This window comes from Loxodonta africana, chromosome 4 (assembly GCF_030014295.1).
Source record: "Loxodonta africana isolate mLoxAfr1 chromosome 4, mLoxAfr1.hap2, whole genome shotgun sequence".
NCBI classification, from domain to species: Eukaryota; Metazoa; Chordata; class Mammalia; order Proboscidea; family Elephantidae; genus Loxodonta; species Loxodonta africana.
In genome coordinates, this window is record NC_087345.1 from 89,713,730 (window position 1) to 89,733,160 (window position 19,431).

General features: G+C 46.4%; 2 protein-coding genes across 4 annotated transcripts in view; one reads left to right on the forward strand and one right to left on the reverse strand.

Moving 5' to 3' along the window:
- LOC100656268 (putative keratin-87 protein) overlaps positions 1 to 5,569 on the reverse strand; it is a 35,814-nt gene extending 30,245 nt beyond the window's left edge. For 2 of the 3 annotated variants that reach the window (XM_023556601.2, XM_003405458.3), the window contains exon 1: positions 4,901 to 5,569. The gene's annotated coding sequence lies outside the window, so the exon portion shown is untranslated. The remainder of the gene's footprint in view (positions 1 to 4,900) is intronic. The other variant, XM_023556610.2, reaches the window with a different exon arrangement.
- Positions 606 to 10,927, forward strand: LOC100665280 (keratin, type II microfibrillar, component 7C). The gene is made up of 9 exons (XM_003405029.4): positions 606 to 968; positions 2,818 to 3,026; positions 4,305 to 4,365; positions 4,498 to 4,593; positions 5,259 to 5,423; positions 8,856 to 8,981; positions 9,262 to 9,482; positions 9,893 to 9,924; positions 10,373 to 10,927. The coding sequence occupies exons 1-9, from the start codon at positions 606 to 608 to the stop codon at positions 10,558 to 10,560; spliced, it is 1,461 nt and encodes a 486-aa protein (XP_003405077.1). The 3' UTR covers positions 10,561 to 10,927.
- Positions 10,928 to 19,431: the final 8,504 nt, after the last annotated feature.

Here is a 19,431-nt window from a genome sequence, read left to right on the forward strand (position 1 = left end):
CCCCTAAACCTCTGCCCCCACTCCCATCCCCAACTGAGCAGGAACAAGATGGGAGAGGCTAACCTTGACAATAAAGGAAAGAACATGCTTTAGCAACAGAGGGGAGGACAAGAAGGCCTAGAACAAGAGGTCTTAGGGGCACAGCTCCTTCCATGGGCAGGCCAGGTCTCAGGGCCTGTAGCCCAGCTATGCCCCTCCCGAAGAGGGTCCAGAGAGAGGCTCCACCCCAGGTAGCTGCATCCATGCCCTACGCTCAGAGCGTGGAATCCAACTGATGTTTCAGGACCCCTCTCCCTTCTCCACTTTCAGCAGCAATGGGAGAGGGAGAGGCCATAAGGAAGCTTGTAAAGACCTTTGAAGATGAAACAGGGTCTGTGGCCAGATATTGTTGACACAGCCACACTGAACAGGCAAGCTACGTTGGCTCTTAAGAGACGAAGGTGATGCCAAGCCAATAAAATGCAGCTATTGCCTCTTTGCTGCTCCTTTTAATGCCAGCTGCCCCTGGTGCATAAAAGCGCCTGCCGCAGCCCAGGGAGCGCAGGTCTTTGGCTCTGTCTCTTGTCAGCTTTCCTCCACTGCTCAGAAACCTCCCAGCCTCCGTCATGACCTGTGGATTCAGCGGCCGCGCCTTCAGCTGCGCCTCTGCCTGCGCGCCCCGGGCCGGCCGCTGCTGCATCACCGCCGCCCCTTACCGCGGCGTCTCCTGCTACCGCGGCCTCACTGGGGGCTTCGGCAGCCGCAGCGTCAGCGGGGGCTTCCGCGCCGGCTCCTACGGCCGCAGCTTCGGCTACCGCTCTGGCGGCGTGACCGGGCTCAGTGCCCCCTGCATCACTACCGTGTCCGTCAATGAGAGCCTGCTCACGCCCCTCAACCTGGAGATCGACCCCAACGCTCAGTGCGTGAAGCAGGAGGAGAAGGAGCAGATCAAGAACCTCAACAGCAGGTTTGCTGCCTTCATCGACAAGGTGGGTGCCTTTGATCACACTCTTCCTGAACCCTCACCCATGTGCAGGGCTCAAACTGTGCATTGAGGGGGAAGACAGAGGCAGGCACTTGTCTATCAAAGCTCCCAAAGGGGGGCAGTCATAGACACAGACAGACATTAAGACAAGAATGGTATCAGAAGCTCCTAGCCTGATGGTGGAGACAAACTGGAAAAATATATATATATATGTATTTATTTTTATATTTATATATGGAAACCCTGGTGGCATAGCGCTTAAGAGCTACTGCTGTTAACCAAAAGGTTGGCAGTTCAAATCCACCAGGTGCTTCTTGGAAACTCCATGGGGCAGTTCTACTCTGTCCTATAGGGTCTAAAAGGTCGCTGTGAGTTGGAATTGACTCCATAGCAACTGGTAGATATATATATATATAATTAGGAGCAAACTGTAGCCTTTAGTCCTGGAAGGTAACATCCTTGACTTGAATAAGGTAAGAGAAGCGTCTTGAGCAGTGGGCCAACATTTAGGTGTTAAACGCATTTGGAGCTAACTAACTGCTCACATGGCAAGAAAGTACTCCCTATGTCAAGGTCAGGGCTAGTGAATGTGATCCTGGAAGACTATGGAATCTCATGGATCTGGATAGCAAGAGCTGTTTCTAACCACGTGGTTACTTGGCTGCTGACTGTGGAGCAGGGGCCAGAGTGATTGGTCCAAGCCACTGTACTGGGGGCTCAGGGTCCAGAAGTGAGCAAGAGACAGAATCTCCATTCTCGTGGACCTTATAGGGGGGCTGGCAGTACATGGGCTGGGTGCAGTTGAAACCACCCATAGATGTTCGTATTCAGAGGAAGTTTGCAGTTGCCTCCTCCACCAAATCCAGACAACCCCATGTGGCAGTGGGTTGAGGGGCTAGGAGAAAAGGCTCAGACTCAGAAGAAGTTCTGAGCTGGGGGAGATCTTTCAGAGCCAAACTTGGGAAAAGTCATGCTAGAGAGATGCTCACCAGGAAGGACAAAAAATAAAAACAAAAAAATAGCCTGGAACTCTGAACAGCATGAGAGACCAAGGCTAGTACAAGAAAAGACTTACCAGGCATATGACAAAGCATCTGAACGGAGGCAGTGAGCCAACCTCGAGGCAGGGTAATGGATATGAAACTTTCCTTGTGGCCCAATAGTTTAAGATTATTAGTCATAGTGAGAGAAGAACCCCCTGTGGGGCAGACAATCAGAGTTCAAGTTCTTTGTGAGGTTGGGGCAGTCAGGTAACCTCCCCGGGCCTCCATTTCCTCATCTTTAGAAGGCTGGAGCACAGGGCATTCCTGCATTAGCATCCCAGGTGACTATTATTCTAATTGCATTGTTGTTGTAGGAGTTAAATACTTGATGCATACTTCACTTTTCAATTTTTACACTCTGCCTTTCTCAAAAGGTCAGCCTGTTCATTCTCCTGCTCTGAATAGCACCTGACTTCAGGCAGTAGCTGTTCACCATGCTGGTGCTTTCCCATACAGGTGCTTTCCCATACAAGCACTCAAGTGATCCTCATAGTAACCCTGTGAGGTGAGCATTATTCTCCCCACTTTGCAGAGGGGCAAAGTGATTTGCCGAAGGGCACATTATTAACAAGCAGCAGCTGAGTCGGGACTCGAAGGTGATTTCATGTGCTTTCCATGACACAATGTAAGTTGCTTTCTAAGAGGTTGAAGTCAGCCGATTAAGACCCAGTGTGCTTTTTTAGAGAGATGGCATAACCACTTCCAAAGAAGATTCTGGGTAGCAAGTTGGGGGCACAAGTGCTGGTGCTGGGGCCCCCTTTGCCTCTGATCCTAAAAGAAGAGATTCTCAGACTCTGCCCCTGGACGCAGGTGCGCTTCCTGGAGCAGCAGAACAAGCTGCTGGAGACCAAGTGGCAGTTCTACCAGAACCAGCGCTGTTGCCAGAGCAACCTGGAGCCACTGTTCAATGGCTACATTGAGACGCTGAGGAGGGAGGCCGAGTGTGTGGAGGCCGACAGCGGGAGACTGGCCTCTGAGCTCAACCATGTGCAGGAAGTGCTGGAGGGCTACAAGAAGAGGTGAGTGCAGGCAGGGTGGGCTCAGGAACGGGCTCAGAGTGCTTAGGTTCCCAAGCAGAGGGGGGTGTAGGGTCTGTAGCTGAGGTCTCTGCCTGAGGATAGGAAGAGCCTGCATGCACTCTTTGCTGTTCCTCAAGGCACAAGGGTCGTTTGGGTGGGTGCCAGCCTTCTGGGGGGCAGGAGTTCATCTCCTTTCCCTATCAACATGTCAGGGAAATGACACTCTCTTTCCTTTTCCATCCACCAGACCCTTTTCTTTAGACCTCAAAAGAATTATTATTCCTTGGTCCCTTTGAAAGGACCCCTGGTGGCACAGTAGTTAAGCACTCGACTGCTAACTGAAAGGTTGGCAGTTGGAACCCATCAGCCCCTCCATGGTAGAAAGATGTGGCAGTCAGCTCCCATAAAAATTATAGCCTTGAACCCTGTGGGGCAGTACTACCCTGTCCTGTAGAGTCAACACGAGTCAGGATTGACTCTCCAGAAACCAATTTGGTTTTATCTGTTTGTCTGCTTGGTCCCTTCGAGGTCAGCTCAGAGTCCTGGTCATTCTTCAGTTTACTCCTTCCCTTAGCCAACATTTGCTAAGCACCTGCCACGTGCCGCTCAGACACTGAGCTGGGCGCTGGGGATTCAGCCATCAGCATAATTCCTGTCCTTGTGAAATTTACAGTCTGCCGGAGAGGCAGACAGGCCATAGGCACAGAGAGCTTTAATTACAAAGTGTGACATAAGGTATGCAGGATGCACACTGGGTGCTCGAAAGGAATCTGGTTTCTAGTGGGTGCCAGCTTCCTTCAGCAATGCTCTCAGTCACAGACTCCCAGGCCCTCCGTGACCTTCCCCCTTTCTCTGAGCTGGCCTCCCCACAGGGAAGGAGGAAGTGGCAGGGATGATTTCTCTTGGCTGAGCCTAGAAGGGGCATGACAGAGAGGGGATTCCACTACCTACTACAAAGTGGGGATAAGAGGACGGTCAGAAGGAAGAAACATGGAAACATGGGTGAGAAAAACAGCCATCTCCTGCTCCCTAACCACACACACATACAACTTCCAGACACTGACCCTACCCTACTCCCACCCCCTACTGAAAACCTCAGAGGTGCTGAAGGGGATGGGTACTTGCAGCCTGATTTCTCCTTGATCCCGCCCCATATCTTTTGGAGGCAGGCAGATAGAGCAAGGGTAGGTCTAGGAATTGGACTTTTTTGCATGACTGTTTCATGGCCAAGGTGGAGAGCTGCTCGGACAAGGTCCTTTTCTCCCCCACCCACCTCAGGTATGAAGAAGAAGTTGCGCTTCGGGCCACTGCTGAGAATGAGTTTGTGGCTCTAAAGAAGGTGAGTGCTTAGAAGTCCAGCCCCCACCCTGGGTCCCTGAGCACCCCATCCTCTCTGCCCTGCACACTGCAGCCACATCCTCAGAGCACGATGAGGAGACCCATCTTCATGGCCCCTTGCTCACCCATACAGGAGGTGGACTGTGCCTACCTCCGCAAGTCGGACCTAGAAGCCAACGTCGAGGCCCTGACCCAGGAGATCTACTTCCTGCGGCAACTGTATGAGGAGGTGAGGGGGCCCTCAACCTCACCGAGCACAAAGATGGCTCTAATGGGATCCTGACCCCTGCCTAGACCCCCACAGACATGAAGGAAGCCTGCTGACATGTGAACCCAGGCTCAAGGCTGGAGGGTTAGAGAGGGTAAGGAGAGGGAAGGATAAGGGAGACAGAAGGATGACTAAAAAGGTCAAAATTAGTCAGAGGCAAGAGTGTGAGCTCTCCAGGATGGCTGTGTTGTGAAACCTGCCCAACCAAGTCTTTTCCCTGAGCCAATGAGGCCAGAGAAGCGTAGGTCATCCCTAGCATCAGACAAACCTCAGATTCGCTTGTTCTGGCCCAGGATCTTCTCTGGCAGCCAACTGCCTTCCTTTATGCATAGCTCTCAAGAGTGTAGATCCTTCAAGAGTATCCTGCAGCATGCTGGCTAGAGGGTAGCAGCCTGAATAATCCCAGAAGCAAGAATTTGGGAAGTGGTTATGTTTTCCTCTAAGAGGGATTTCTCATTTGTGCATAAAGTTATGCAATTTCATGAGGGGATTTTCTGTTCCAACCATTAGAAGTTGGCTCCAGATAAGTAAAAAGCGTTATAGCCATAGGCCAAGAGAGGCTGTGAATTAGGAAAAGTCCAGAAAAAGTTGTTGTCCTTCCTCATCCCCTACCTCCAACCCCACAGGAACTTCGCATCTTCTACTCCCAAATCTCGGACATCTCAGTTGTGGTGAAGATAGACAACAGCCGGGACCTGGACATGGGCTGCATCATTGCTGAGATCAAGGCTCAGTACGATGACATCGCCAGCCGCAGCCGGGCTGAGGCTGAGTCCTGGTACCGCAGCAAAGTGAGTGACACAGGACACCAGCCTCCTAGGCATAGCAGTGGGAGGGTACACAGTATATATCACAAAATGCTTCTTTTGACTGGGGATTCTGATACCTGAGGCAAAATTGAGGAGATCCTTCCCTAGGGCAATCACTCATCTGTCAGTTTGTCATACTGTGGTGGCATGTGTGTTGCAATGATGCAGGAGGCTATGCCGCTGGTATTTCAAATACCAGCAGAGTCACTCATGGGGGAAAAGTTTCAGTGGTGCTTCCAAAATAAGACACATTAGGAGAAAAGATCTGGCTGTCTACTTCTAAAAAAAACGGCCAGTGAAAACCTTATGAATAACAGTAGCACATTGTCTGATATAGTGCCAGAAGATGAGCCCCCCAGGTTGGAAGGCACTCAAAAAATGACTCCGGAAGAGCTGCCTCCTCAAAGTAAAGTCAGCCTTAATGACATGGACAGAGTAAAGCTTCCAGGACCTATACTTGCTGATGTGGCACAACTCACAAGGAGAAGAAACAGCTGAAAACATCCATTAATATCAGAATGTGGAAAGTACAAAGTATAAATCTAGGAAAATTGGAAGTTGACAAAAATGAAATGGAATGCTCAAAGATTGATATCCTAGACATCAATAAGCTGCTATTGGTCGTTTTAAATCAGATGAACATTTTGCTGGGAATGGCAAATTAAAGGGGAACAGCATCACATTCATCGTCAAAAAGAACATTTCAAGATCGATCCTGAAGTACAACGTTGTCAGTGATAGGATAATATCCATACGCCTACAAGTAAGACCAGTTAATGTGACTATTATTCAAATTTACACACCAACTACTAATGCCAAAGATGAAGAAATTGAAGATTTTCATTTCTGCAGTCTGAAATGGATCAAACATAGAGTCAAGATGCATTGATAATTACTGGTGATTAGAATGGGGAAGTTGGAAACAAAGAAGGATCAGTAGTTGGAAAATATGGCCTCTGTGACAGAAACGACATCAGAGATCACATGATAGAATTTTGCAAGACCAATGACCTTTTCTTTGGAAATACCTTTTTCAACAACATAAACAGTGACTATACACATGGAACTCACCAGATGGAATACACAGGAATCAAATCAACTACATCTGTGGAAAGAGAAGATGGAGAAACTCAGTCAGAACAAGGCCAGGGGCCAACTGTAAAACAGACCATCAATTGCTCATGTGCACGTTCAAGTTGAAGCTGAAGAAAATTAAAACAAATCCACAAGAGCCAAAGTACAACTTTGAGCGTATCCCACCTGAATTTAGAAACCATCTCAAGAATAGATTTGATGCATTGAGCATTAATGACCAAAGATCAGACTTGTTGTGGGATGACATCAAAAACATCATAGATGAAGAAAGCAAAAGGTCATTAAAAAGACAGGAAAGAAACAAAAGACCAAAATGGATGTCAGAAAAGACTCTGAAGCTTGCCATTGAACACAGAGTAGATAAAGCAAGTAGAAAAAATGATGAAGTAAAAGCTAAATCGAAGATTCCAAAGGGCTGCTTAAGAAGACAAAGTAAAGTATTATAATTAAATGTGCAAAGACCTGGAGTTAGAAAACCAGAAGGAAAGAACACTGTCAGCATTTCTCAAGCTAAAAGAACTAAAGAAAAAAAGCCAATCCTCAGGTTGCAATGCTGAAGCATTATATGGACAAAATATTGAACAATGCAGGAAGCATAAAAAAAAAATGAAAGAAATACACAGAGTCACTGTACCAAAAAGAATTGGTCAATGTTCAACCATTTCAGGAGGTAGTATATGATCAAGAATGAACGGTATTGAAGGAAGAAGTCCAAGCTGTACTAACGGCATTGACAAAAAAACAAGGCTCCAGGAATTGACGGTATATCAATTGAGGTGTTTCGACAAACAGATGCAATGCTGAAAGTGCTCACTTGTCTGTGCGAAGAAATTTAGAAGACAGCTACCTGGCCAACTAACTGGAAGGGAATCATATTTGTGCCCAAAGGTGATCCAACAGAATTGGAAATTGTCAAACAATATCATTAATAATACACGCAAGTACAATTTTGCTGAAGATAATTCAAAAACAGTTACAGCAATACATTGACAGTGAACTGCCAGAAATTCAAGCCGGATTGAGAAAAGGACATGGAACTAGGAATATCATTCCTGAGGTCAGGTGGATCTTGGCTGAAAGCAGAGAACGTCAGAAAGATGTTTATCCGTGTTTTACTGACTATGCAAAAGCATTCAACTGTGCATGGACCATAACAAATTATGGGTAACATTTCAAAGAATGGAAATTCCAGAACACTTAATCGTGCTCATGAGGATCCTGTACAAAGACCAAAGAGGCGGTCGTTTGAGCAGAACAACGGGATACTGAGTGGTTTAAAATCAAAAAAGATGTATGTCAGGGTTGTATACTTTCGCCATACTTATTCAATCTGTATGCTGAGAAAATAATCCTAGAAGACAGATTATATGAAGAAGAACGGGGCATCAGGATTGAAGGAAGACTCATTAACAGCCTTCAATATGCAGATGACACAACCTTGCTTGCTGAAAGCAAAGAGGACTTGAAACACTTACTGATGAAGATCAAAGACTGCATAGCCTTCATAACGAAAACAAAAATCCTCACAACTGGACCAATAAGCAATATCATGATAAACCGGGAAAAGACTGAAGTTGTCAAGGATTTCATTTTACTTGGATCCATAATCAACACCCATGGAAACAGCAGTCAAGAGATCAAAAGACGCATTGCATTGGGCAGATCTGCTGCAAAAGACCTCTTTAAAGTGTTAAAAGACAAAGACGTCACTTGGAGAACCAAGGTGTCCCTCACCCAAGCCATGGTATTTTCAATCGCCTCATATGCCTGCAAAAGCTGAACAAGGAAGAAGGAAGGAGAATTGATGCCTTTGAATTATGGTGTTTGTGAAGAATATTGAATACTCCATGGACTGCCAGAAGAAAGAACAAACTGTCTTGGAAGAAGTACAAACAGAATGCTTATTAGAAGTGAGGATGTTGAGAATTCATCTCACATGCTTTGGACATGTTATCAGAATGGATCAGTCCTTGGAGAAGGACATCATGCTTGGTAAAGTAGAGGGTTAGCAAAAAAGAGAAAGACTCTCAAGGAGATGGATTGACACGGTGGCTGCAACATGGGCTCAAACACAGCAGTGATTGTAGGAATGGCACAGGACTGGGCAGTGTTTCCTTCTGTCGTACATAGGGTGGATTTGAGTCAGAACTGACTCAATGGCACCTAACAAAACTTCCCTAGGAATGTATAAGAGTAGGGCAAGTAGCTCTTATTGGGGTGGCACAGGCAGGACTGCGGTGTGTGGTTAAGCAGACTGAGCACTGTACAACCTGCACAATCATTCCTGGTATCCTGATGAGCATCCCTGCTTTCCCACAGTGCGAGGAGATAAAGGCCACAGTGACCAGGCACGGGGAGAGCCTGCGCCGCACCAAGGAGGAGATCAATGAGCTGAACCGTGTGATCCAGAGGCTGACGGCCGAGATTGAGAATGCCAAGTGTCAGGTACGGGTCAGCCCATGCCCAAGACCAGAGAGGCTGGGGCCTCCCCACAGTCACACAGCCAGTGCGTGCACAATCCGCATCTCCCCATTCATTCTCCAGCCCATTTACATGAATAGAGTCCCTGGTTGTGGTCACTCAGGGAGACCCAAGGGATGAAGGAGAGAAAGCCCTGTTCCTGGGTTGTTTGTTCCTGGCTGGGTGGGGAAAACTGAGCAAATCCAGGAAATGGCCAGAGAGACCCAGGGACCATAACCCATCTTGTTCTCTTCTGGGCCCCCAGAATTCCAAGCTGGAGGCTGCAGTGACTCAGGCTGAGCAGCAGGGTGAGGCAGCCCTCAACGATGCCCGCTGCAAGCTGGCTGGACTGGAGGAGGCCCTGCAGAAGGCCAAGCAGGACATGGCCTGCCTGCTGAAGGAGTACCAGGAGGTGATGAACTCCAAGCTGGGCCTGGACATCGAGATCGCCACCTACAGGCGCCTGCTGGAGGGCGAGGAGCAGAGGTGGGGCCCAACCCAACTGGCCTAAGAACTCTGCTTGCATAGATCTGCCCACCTTTGATTCTTCCACATCCCAGAGAACTAGTCCCAAACTAGGCTGTTAGCCTTGTGGATCTAGGTCTCAAAAGACTGGATCTTGAGCATATTCCCCTCGTCACACAGAGGAAAAAAACAAAGTCAGCGTCACTGTGATGTCCAGAGTCCCAGAGAACCCAGGGCCCCACCGGCATTAGAACTTAGGCACCTTACCTCTCAGTTCAGAACATCCTTACTCTTCCAAGCCCTGCTTACACAAAGGCATAAATATACTCCAGAAATAACCCTGAGATGGTCCTTTTCAGCACCTAGAGGAAATCTGAGGATCTCATTCTGACCTGTTTTCTCTTCCCCTTCCTCCCGTTTTCCCTACTCAGGCTGTGTGAAGGCGTTGGAGCTGTGAATGTCTGTAAGTACCTTGAGCCCTGAAAAGGAAAATTTTAGGGCGTGCGACAACAAAGATTTCCTGGTTATGAGTGTATAGAAACACTGGGAGGAGTGTTTCCAATAATCCCCCCAGTTAGGTTGGTCAGCAGCAGGAGAGACTGAGTTTAGCTTGCAGGAAGAATGGGTTGGGGGGGAGAGGAAAGAATAACAAAATGTCACTGCAGGAAGGAACCTCAGATGTCACTCAGTACAACCCCCACCTCACACAGTTGAGGAAACCGAGGCCCAGAGAGAAGTGACTTGCACAATGTTACAAAGCAGAACCAGGTCTCCTGACTCCCAGGAGAGGGTTCCCTCTGTGCCTTCAGAACTAGACCTGAAAGTCCCTGAGTCCTTCCCTTGGGGACTAAAGGAAGGTGGCTGAATGAGGTCACCAGCCAAGTCTCCTGACTCTGCTCTTATCCCTGCAGGTGTCAGCAGCTCCCGGGGCGGAGTTGTCTGCGGGGACCTCTGTGTGTCCGGCTCCCGGCCTGTGACAGGCAGTGTCTGCAGCGCCCCCTGCAGCGGGAACCTGGTAGTGAGCACTGGAATGTGCGCCCCCTGCGGCCCACTCAACACCACATGTGGAGTGGGCCCCTGCAGCCCAGGGAGGTGTTAGGTGCCCCAAGAGAGAGCCAGAGAAGCCCTTTCTATCTGCCAGACGTGCCACTACCCCACCCCAACTGAGAACAGTGGTGCATCAGTAGCTGTTCCCCTTGTGTTCCGAGAATACACCACCCTGCTCACTCCCATCAGCCATTCCTGTCATCTTGTCCTACTGGAAAGGGGCCAGCTGCCTGGGAATGGACCCATCCCTTTCCTCATCTTGGCCTCCAGACTGTCCAGGGAGAAGGGCTTTTCTTCCATGGAAAGACCACTGCCTGACTTCTCCTGTGCCTCTCTGGCCTCTTGTCCCCTGTTTTTTCCAATAAACTGGGGAACCTGCTTTCTGTGCTGCAATGTCTTACTTTCCTGGAGTGTGTCATGTCCACCAACTGATGAACACCCCAGCCCAGTGAGATGGCCTGAAGACTAGGGTCATTCTGGCCTGTCCTTAACCTGGATACCTACAAGGCCTGTCCCCAAATAGTGCCATCCTCCCCTGGCCAGGCAATGCTAGCTGTGCTCACAGCGCTTTCCACCTGAGTAACATATGTCAGTTTGAGGTAGGTTGGGACATTTGTCTTCCAGCTGGTTCTGAAAGGAACTAGAAGGAGGCCATAGAATCTACTGGAAGGCAGTGTGTTTATCTGGTTGTCACCCCTCCCACACACATACCATTATCTTTCCTTGGCACACCTTCACTCTGCCCCTACCATCCCTACCACCACCACACATATGCACCACAGCAGCAACCACTCTCAAGGCCAACAGCCACCCTGGGATGTCAATCTGGACCCCACGCCACCCCATTCCCTCTGTTCTCCCCATGCTGCCTATCAACAAGCAGTGATGAGACCCTTGAGGCCCATGCTGGCACCCATTCTTCTCCCTTTCCCCATACACACACAGTTCTTCAGTACCTGCGACTGCCCTTCCCTGCAGCTGGGAAGAAGATCCAATCTACCCTCTTCTTGACTTCCCCACTCACTCTCCTCAGCCCCAGATAATCCAGAGCTTCAATCTCAACACAAGATGGCTCCTATGCCCCTTTCCTTGGCTCAACCACTCCTGTCATCTGCTCAGGAAGAGTCTGGAGAATCCTTGGGAGGAAGACTTTGTGAAACCCCTAACCATATTCTTGAAGAACAAGGCTTGAAACAGTCCTCCTGAGGTTTCAGTCCACTCCTCATACAGTCCATTTCCTTCTTTCTGGCCCTCTTCATGCCTTGTCTTTGCCCTGCCCCAGCCCCATTGCTGACCTCTCTTCCTCCAGGCCCTGGCCTTTCCCATCCATCTCACCAAGCTCTCCTTGGAGAACGCCACCTCCTTCACTCCCTCCCATAATCTCTAGGCCCCCTAGAGCCCTCTAGACTCCACATCCAAGTTCCTTCTGCTCCTCTTCAACTGAACTCCCTCCCACTTCCCAGCCCCTGAGTCTGGGGCCTCTTACCTCCCTGTCTCCCTAGTCAGGCTCTCAGCTCCTCACAGGCAGCCCTGCTCCCTGGCTCACGCCCTTCTGACATACACCCTGCCCTCAAACATTAAAGTATCTCAGAGCCCATTTCTCATATTTCTGCACATTCTCCTTGGGCAACCACATCACTCTCTTGAACTTCACTTACCTCTCTGGATAATATCCTCCCTGGATAATGTTCTTGCACTGTGCTTCAGAGTCCTGATGACTCTCCTCTAGCCCTAATCACACTCCTCAGCTTCAGAGCCACATGCCCCAGTTCCTACAAGACATCTCCCCATGGGAGCGCTAGAGACTCTTCAAACTCAACAGACCTCCAAGCTTAACTCATTGTTTCCCAACCTCTCAACCCAATTCTCCACTCGTCTCTCCTATCAAGATCATCAACACAATTGCCCTAACCAGCATTATAGCAACACACAACAGTGTGAAATATCACAGTTAGACTGAGAATTCCAGAGACAAGAAGAACTTTTGAATTCCAGTCTCCAAATCTACAGATGGAGCCCTGGTGGCACAGTGGTTAAGTGTCCCACTGTTAACCAAAAGGTTTACAGCTCAAATCCACCAGCTGCTCCTTGGAAGCTCTGTGGGACAGTTCTACACTGTCCTATAGGGTCACTATGAGTTGGAATCGACCTGACGGCAATGGCTTAGGTGAGTTTAATCTACAGGTAAGGAGCCCTGGTGGTGCAACAGTTAAGTGCCCAGCTGCTAACCAAAGGTCAGCTGTTTGAACCCACCTGTGGCTCCACAGGAGAAAAGACCTGGAGATCAGGTCCTGTAAAGATTACAGCCTAGGAAATCCTATGCGGCAGTTCTACTATGTCCTATAGGGCCACTATGAGTCGGAATCGACTCGACGGCACACGACGAAGAGAAGTATCTCTCTAAGCCATCTCCTATCTCTCTCCCCACTGCTTCCACCCATGGCCCAACCACCACCATCTTGACTGGAGTCCTGCTCCTCTCTCCCTGCAATTGTCTTTCCTTAGAGCAGCCTAAGAGACCTTTATAAAACACAGACCTGACCTTTCAGTGGTTCTTAACTGCTCTCTGAGTAAAGTCCAGACTTTAAAACATAACTTCCTGATCCTACATATCTATGCCTTCTCTCACCACTCTCTGTTCCCCACAGTCCCCACCGTCCAAGATGTGATGAACACCTGTCCAATGAGGGGTTAGACCAGAGGCTCTCAAAGGGTCTTTTCAGTTCTGACCCTCTCGGGAAGTGACTCTGGGCTCTGCTCGGGGGTTTTAACACTCCTTTCTCAGGGACTTAAGTGTACTGTAAAAAGACTGCCATCCTTGGGAGGTCATTGAGTTGCCACCTGGGAGAGGCCAGGGGGGATCCATGCCTCTGGAGGAGACTGAATTTCCACCTACCAGCTCAAGGGTCCAGGCAAGACCGAAGGTGAACACTGCCCATCTGTTGGAGCTTCTGATTCTAAGTCCCTGAGCCCCACCTCCTCCATCACCATTGCCACTTCTCCATCAAGGAGAAGTGTGGCCTCAAAAAATTTTGGCCCCTGGTGCACTATCAGAGGAGTGTTAACCTGAAAACTAATATTAAAACTAGACCTAAAGGAAGAGTAGGAGTTCATTTATCCAATCAACAAATAATTATTGAGCACCTACTATGTACCACGTACTTTTATAGGAGCTTGAGTTCTTTTTTTTTTTTAGTTCATAAAAGTGAAGAAAATAGTCAAAGATGACTGTTGCCCATGAAGCTTATATTTTACAGCAAAAACTAAACCTAAATAAGGAGTTAACTGGAAGGGAGAGATGTGTTCCAGACAAAGAGAATAGCGTATGAAGAGGTAGAGTTTGAACCCAAACCATTCCACAAGAAAACTAATAGAACTAATAGAACAATTCAGCAGAGTAGCAGGATACCAGATCAACTTACAAAAATCAGTTGGACCCCTATATACCAAGAAAGAGAACTTCAAAAAGGAAATCAGGAAAACAAAATGTTTATAATAGCACCTAAAAAGATAAAATACTCTAGACATAAAAGACCTATACAAGGAAAACTACAAAACACTATTGCAAGAAACCAAAAGAGACTTACAGAAATGGAAAAACATACCATGTTCATGGACAGGAAGACTCAACACTGTGAAAATGCTCTACTCAAAGCAATCTAGAGGTATAATGCAATCCTGATCCAAACATCAACAGCATTCTTTAAAGAGATGGAAAAATTAATCACCAACTTTATATGGAAAGGAAAGAGGCCCCAGATGAGCAAAGCATTATTGAAGAAAAAGAACAAAATAGGAAACCTCACACTACCTCATCTCAGAGCCTACTATACATTATGGTAGTCAAAACAGCCTGGTACTAGTACAACAACAGACACATAGACCAATGGAACAGAATCAAGAACCCAGACATAAATTCATCCGCCTATGGCCAACTGATCTTTTACAAAGGACCAAAGTCCATTAAAAAAGAAAAAGACAGTCTCTTTAACAAATGATGCTGGCAAAACCAGATGTCCATCTTAAGAAAAAAATGAAACAGGACCCGCACCTCACACTATACACAAAAACTAGTTCAAAATGGATCAAAGACCTAAATATAAAACCTAAAACAATGAAGATTATGGGAGAAAAAATAAGGACAACACTAGGGACCCTAATACATGGCATAAATAGAATAAAAACGGTAACTAACAATACACAAACACCAGAAGATAAACTAGATAACTGGGAGTTCCTAAAAATTAAACATTTATGATCATCAAAAGACTTCACCAAAAGAGTAAAAAGAGAACCTAAAACTGGGGAAAATTTTTTGGCTACTACATATCTGACAAGGATCTAATCTCTAAAATCTATAGAATGCTTCAAAACCTCCACAACAAAAAGACAAGTAAATGGAAAAAAGGGCAAAGGAAATGAACAGACACTTCACCAAAGAGGACATTCAGGACATTCAGGCAGCTAAGAGACACATGAGGAAATGCTCTCGATCATTAGCCATTAGAGAAATACAAATCAAAATTACAATGAGATACCATCTCACGCCGAGATTACTGACAGGAATCGAAAAAACAGAAAATAACAAATGTTGGAGAGGTTACGTGGGGATTGGAACTCTCATGTACTGCTAGTGGGAGAGTAAAATGGTACAACCACTATGGAAAATAATACAGCACCTCCTTAAAAAGCTAGAAATACCATATGATCCAGCAATTCCACTAGGGATCTATCATAGAGAAATAAGAGCCATCACACAAATAGGCATATGCACACCCATGTTTACTGCAGCATTATTAACAATAGCAAAAAGATAAAAACAAACTAAGTGCCTGTCAACAGACAAATGGATAAACAAATTATGGTACTTATACACAACGGAATACTCATAGCAACCCTATAGGACACAGTAGAACTGCCTCATAGGGTTGCCAAGGAGCACCTGGTGGATTCAAACTGCCAACCTTTTGTTTAGCAGCTATAGCTCTCAACCACTAGGCCACCAGGGTTTCTAATGAAATACTATATAATGATAAAGAACAATGATAAACCTGAGAAACATCTCTCAACATGGATAAATCTGGAGGGCATTATGCTGAGTGAAATAAGTCAACCACAAAAGGACAAATACTGTATGAGGCCACTATTATAAAAACCTAGGAAAAGGTTTAAACACAGGAAAAAAAAAAAACTCTTTGATGGCTACAAGAGAGTGGAGAGGAGAAGTCACTAACTAGATAGTAGACAAGGGATAACTTTGGTGAAGGGAATGACAACACACAATGTAGGGAAAATCTGCACAACTTGACCAAGGCAAAGTCATAGAAGCTTCCTAAGCACATCCAAACATCTTGAGGGACCACATTACAGGGACTGAGGACTCGGGACCATTGTCTCAGAGAACAACTAGGTCAATTGGCATAGCATAGTTCATAAAGAAAATTTTCTGCATCCTACTTTGGTGAGTATCATCTGGGATCCTAAAAGCTTGCGAGCAGCCATCTAAGATACACGTATTGGTCCCATCCAGTCCAGAGAATGAAGAAAACCAAAGACACAAGGAAAATATTAATGCAAAAGACTAATGGACCACATGAACCACAGCTTCCATCAGCCTGAGCCCAGAAGAACTAGATAGGGCCTGGCTACCACCACTAACAGCTCTGACAGGGATCACAGTAGAGGGTCCTGAACAAAGAGAAAAATGTAGAACAAAATTCAAATTCACAAAAAATAGACCAGACTTACTGGTCTGACAGAGACTAGAGGAACCCTCAAGACTATGACCCCCGGACATCCTGCTAACTCAGAACTAAAGCCACTGCTGAAGTCCACCTTTCAGCCAAAGATTAGACAGACCTATATAAAACAAACGATAACACACATGAGGAATGTGCTTCTTAGTTCAGACAAGTATACAACACCAAATGGGGAATACCTGCCCAAAAGCAAAGACTAAAAGGTAGGAAGGGACAAGAAAACTGGATGAATGGACACAGGGAACCCAGGGTGGAAAGAGAAAGGGGGACAGTGCTGACACAATGTGGGGATTGCAGCCAATGTCACAAAACAATTTGTGTATAAATTTTTAAATGAGAAATTAATTTGCACTATAAACTTTCACTTAAAGCACAATAAAATTGAGAAAAAAAGAATTAACAGCAATAGCAACAACACAAAAAAGAGGTAGGGTTTGAGAAGGATCATGGAAACATCCAGGAGCTCTAAGGAGTTCAGTAAGGCTGAGGGGAGACTGAGGGCCTGCTCTTCAGAGCCTTCTAAAAGCTTGAAATGAACTCTTTTCTATACTCTCCTCTATTGTCCCTTCCTACCCTAACCCCAACTCCACCTCATAAAACTTTCTTCATCCAAGGCCATTCTCATTCCCATTCCCTTCAAGGAGGTTTTCCCATCATCTTACAGAGGTAGACGGTATGGGCCAATTAACGAGGCCTTCCACCCTTCACAGATACCCAACTGCCTCCTCCCTCGAAGACCATTCCCAAAGGTGGCCCTGTCCCTGGGAGTTTCCTACCGGCTTTTGACAAATATGAGCTATCTGGACATCAGGTCCCTTTGGGCTGACAAGCCAGAGATAAAGCCAGGTGTGGTAGTGGCAATACTCAGATAATGGTCCCTCAGTATCTGCCTTGCTCTTCACACTGGCCAAAGTCCTTGCTCATTCAGTGACCTGGTGGTATCAGCCCAATACATGGGTAAACTAACTGAGGTTCAGAAAGGTGAAGTGGCTTGACCACACACTCTTCGTAACAAAGCCAGGATAAGAACCTAAGACTCCAGACTTCCAGACCCTAGTCTTCCATCCAACACTGCCTCCTGCTATGCAGAGACTGGGAATACTGTGCTGTTATGGTGTGGTTATTATAAGAATAGATACCAATTTTTGGTATCTACTGTGTGCCATACTATAAACATTTATTCATGTTGTCTCATTTAACCCTTCTGTAGTAGTCCAGAGGATGGCCTCCAGCAATTTCTCCACTCTCTTTGTATGTCACTCCTTACATCAATAGGTAGAATCTATTTTCCCACCCTTTGAATCTGGTCTGGCCTTGTGACTGCTTTGACCAATAGTGGTAGAAGTGACCTTCTGGGGCTGCTGCACCCAGGCCTCAAGAGGATTGACAGCATATGGAGAAGAACAGAGGCCCCAGGCCATCAGCCCCCACTGAGCCCCCAAAAGGTAGCCAATACCAAATACTAATACGAATAAAGTCATTTTGGACCTTCCAGTTATCCCAGAGCCCTAGACAATAATATGAAGCAAAAGAATCTCTCAGTCAATCCACCCAGTCATGAAAAGTAATATTGTTGTTTCAAACCACTAAGTTTTGGGATACACTTTATGTAGCAATAGATCATTGGAAGAGAAATTGGTACCTAGAAGTGAGATGCTGCTGTAACAAAACCTAAACTAAAACATTGGCTTTGGGACCAGGCATCAAGCACAGGTCTGAATGTCCTCAGAGAATCAATTAGTGAAAACGGGACAACAAGGACATCATATTAGATGCTGGAGAAAAGACAACCCACATTACGTCATGGTGGAAAGTTTGGCAATACTGTTGTCTCTAGCAACATCAAAAATCGAAAGGGCATCTAATGAACATGTGTATCTGGCTAAGGAGATTTCCAGGCAGAATACTGCATATGCCAACTGGTTTTTTCTAGCCACCTGTGATAAAATACAAGAGAGAAATGGACTACAATTTAGAGGAACTATAGAGGCCCAAGGTCTCCAGACAATGCCAACAGTTTATGTTCAACTACTAAACCAAAGGCTGGTGCTTCAAACCCACCCAGTGGTACCACGAAAGAAAGACCTGGCTATCTGCTGTTGTTACGTCACAGCCAAGCAAACACTGTGGAACAGTTCTACTCTGTAACACATGGGGTCGCCGTGAGTCGGAATCAACACAATGGCAATGGGTTTGGTTTTGATTACAGAGGGCCAAAGACCGAGCTTTTCAGTCAACGAAATCAAAGTGAGAAATGGCTTCAGGGCAAAGGTCAAATTCAGAATGCTGCTGTTAAGTCATGCCAGATCAAGAGTGTATATAAGACCCTTTGTTAAGATCTTAGAAAGATTTAATTTAGAGTCTCATAGACTCACTCAGCTGACAAAGAGTCTTCTAGGGAAAAGACAGGCTTCTTAGACCCTGTCGGCCAAACTATAGGGTCTCTAAGAATATTAAGGATGTTATCCCACAGCATCATAACTCTAAGCCCAAGAATGAGAGAGGCCTGTCTCAATGAGATTTGTGGGTAGGACTTCTGACTAATAAAGTCTACTATAATTTGATGTCAGAAACTCACAGAAATTTTGAAGGAATTATAGCAGCTCTAACTAAAAGGGACAGAGATAGTTCAAACAGAAAACAGACTTCTGAGCCTCAACCTCCTACAGACCGAAAGCGTGCTAAGAAAGCTACTCCACTCAGCTGCAAGCATGGGCCATTCCTCATGAAAGAAGAAGGATGACCCAGAAGGTAGAGCCAAGATTTCAAAAGGTGGAGCCACAGGCCAAGGAGAACTACTTCCAGAAAATGAAATTGTTCCCTAATCAAATGTAATCCCTGCCCGTAGAACAGGAGGAGTTGGCAATGTATGTCTGGCTTTATTTAGAATAGTTATAAATCAGCGATTGCTAAGTGTCTTCAATTTTCCCTCCTTCTAAATAGAACAGCCTATTGTAGTTATTCTGTCCCTTCCTCACCATTGCATGATCGGTGCTGGGGGGACAGAAAATTGGCTTTCTAATTCAAAGGTTTTCATATTGAGATAAATCGTAATGGAGGAGTTGCACCAAAAAAGCTTCACCTGCACCTGGATCTGATCTAAATGGCAAGATCCCGAACTTCAAGCTGACACCACCACAATAGGATAAAACTTTGGGAGATCT

Excerpts from the sequence above, each read along its gene's own strand:
- LOC100665280 (XM_003405029.4), top strand. The coding sequence starts at position 606 with ATGACCTGTGGATTCAGCGGCCGCGCCTTCAGCTGCGCCTCTGCCTGC. Across the intron at positions 4,366-4,497 it reads AGTTTGTGGCTCTAAAGAAG|GAGGTGGACTGTGCCTACCT; the intron begins GTGAGTGCTTAG and ends TCACCCATACAG. Across the intron at positions 4,594-5,258 it reads TGCGGCAACTGTATGAGGAG|GAACTTCGCATCTTCTACTC; the intron begins GTGAGGGGGCCC and ends CCAACCCCACAG.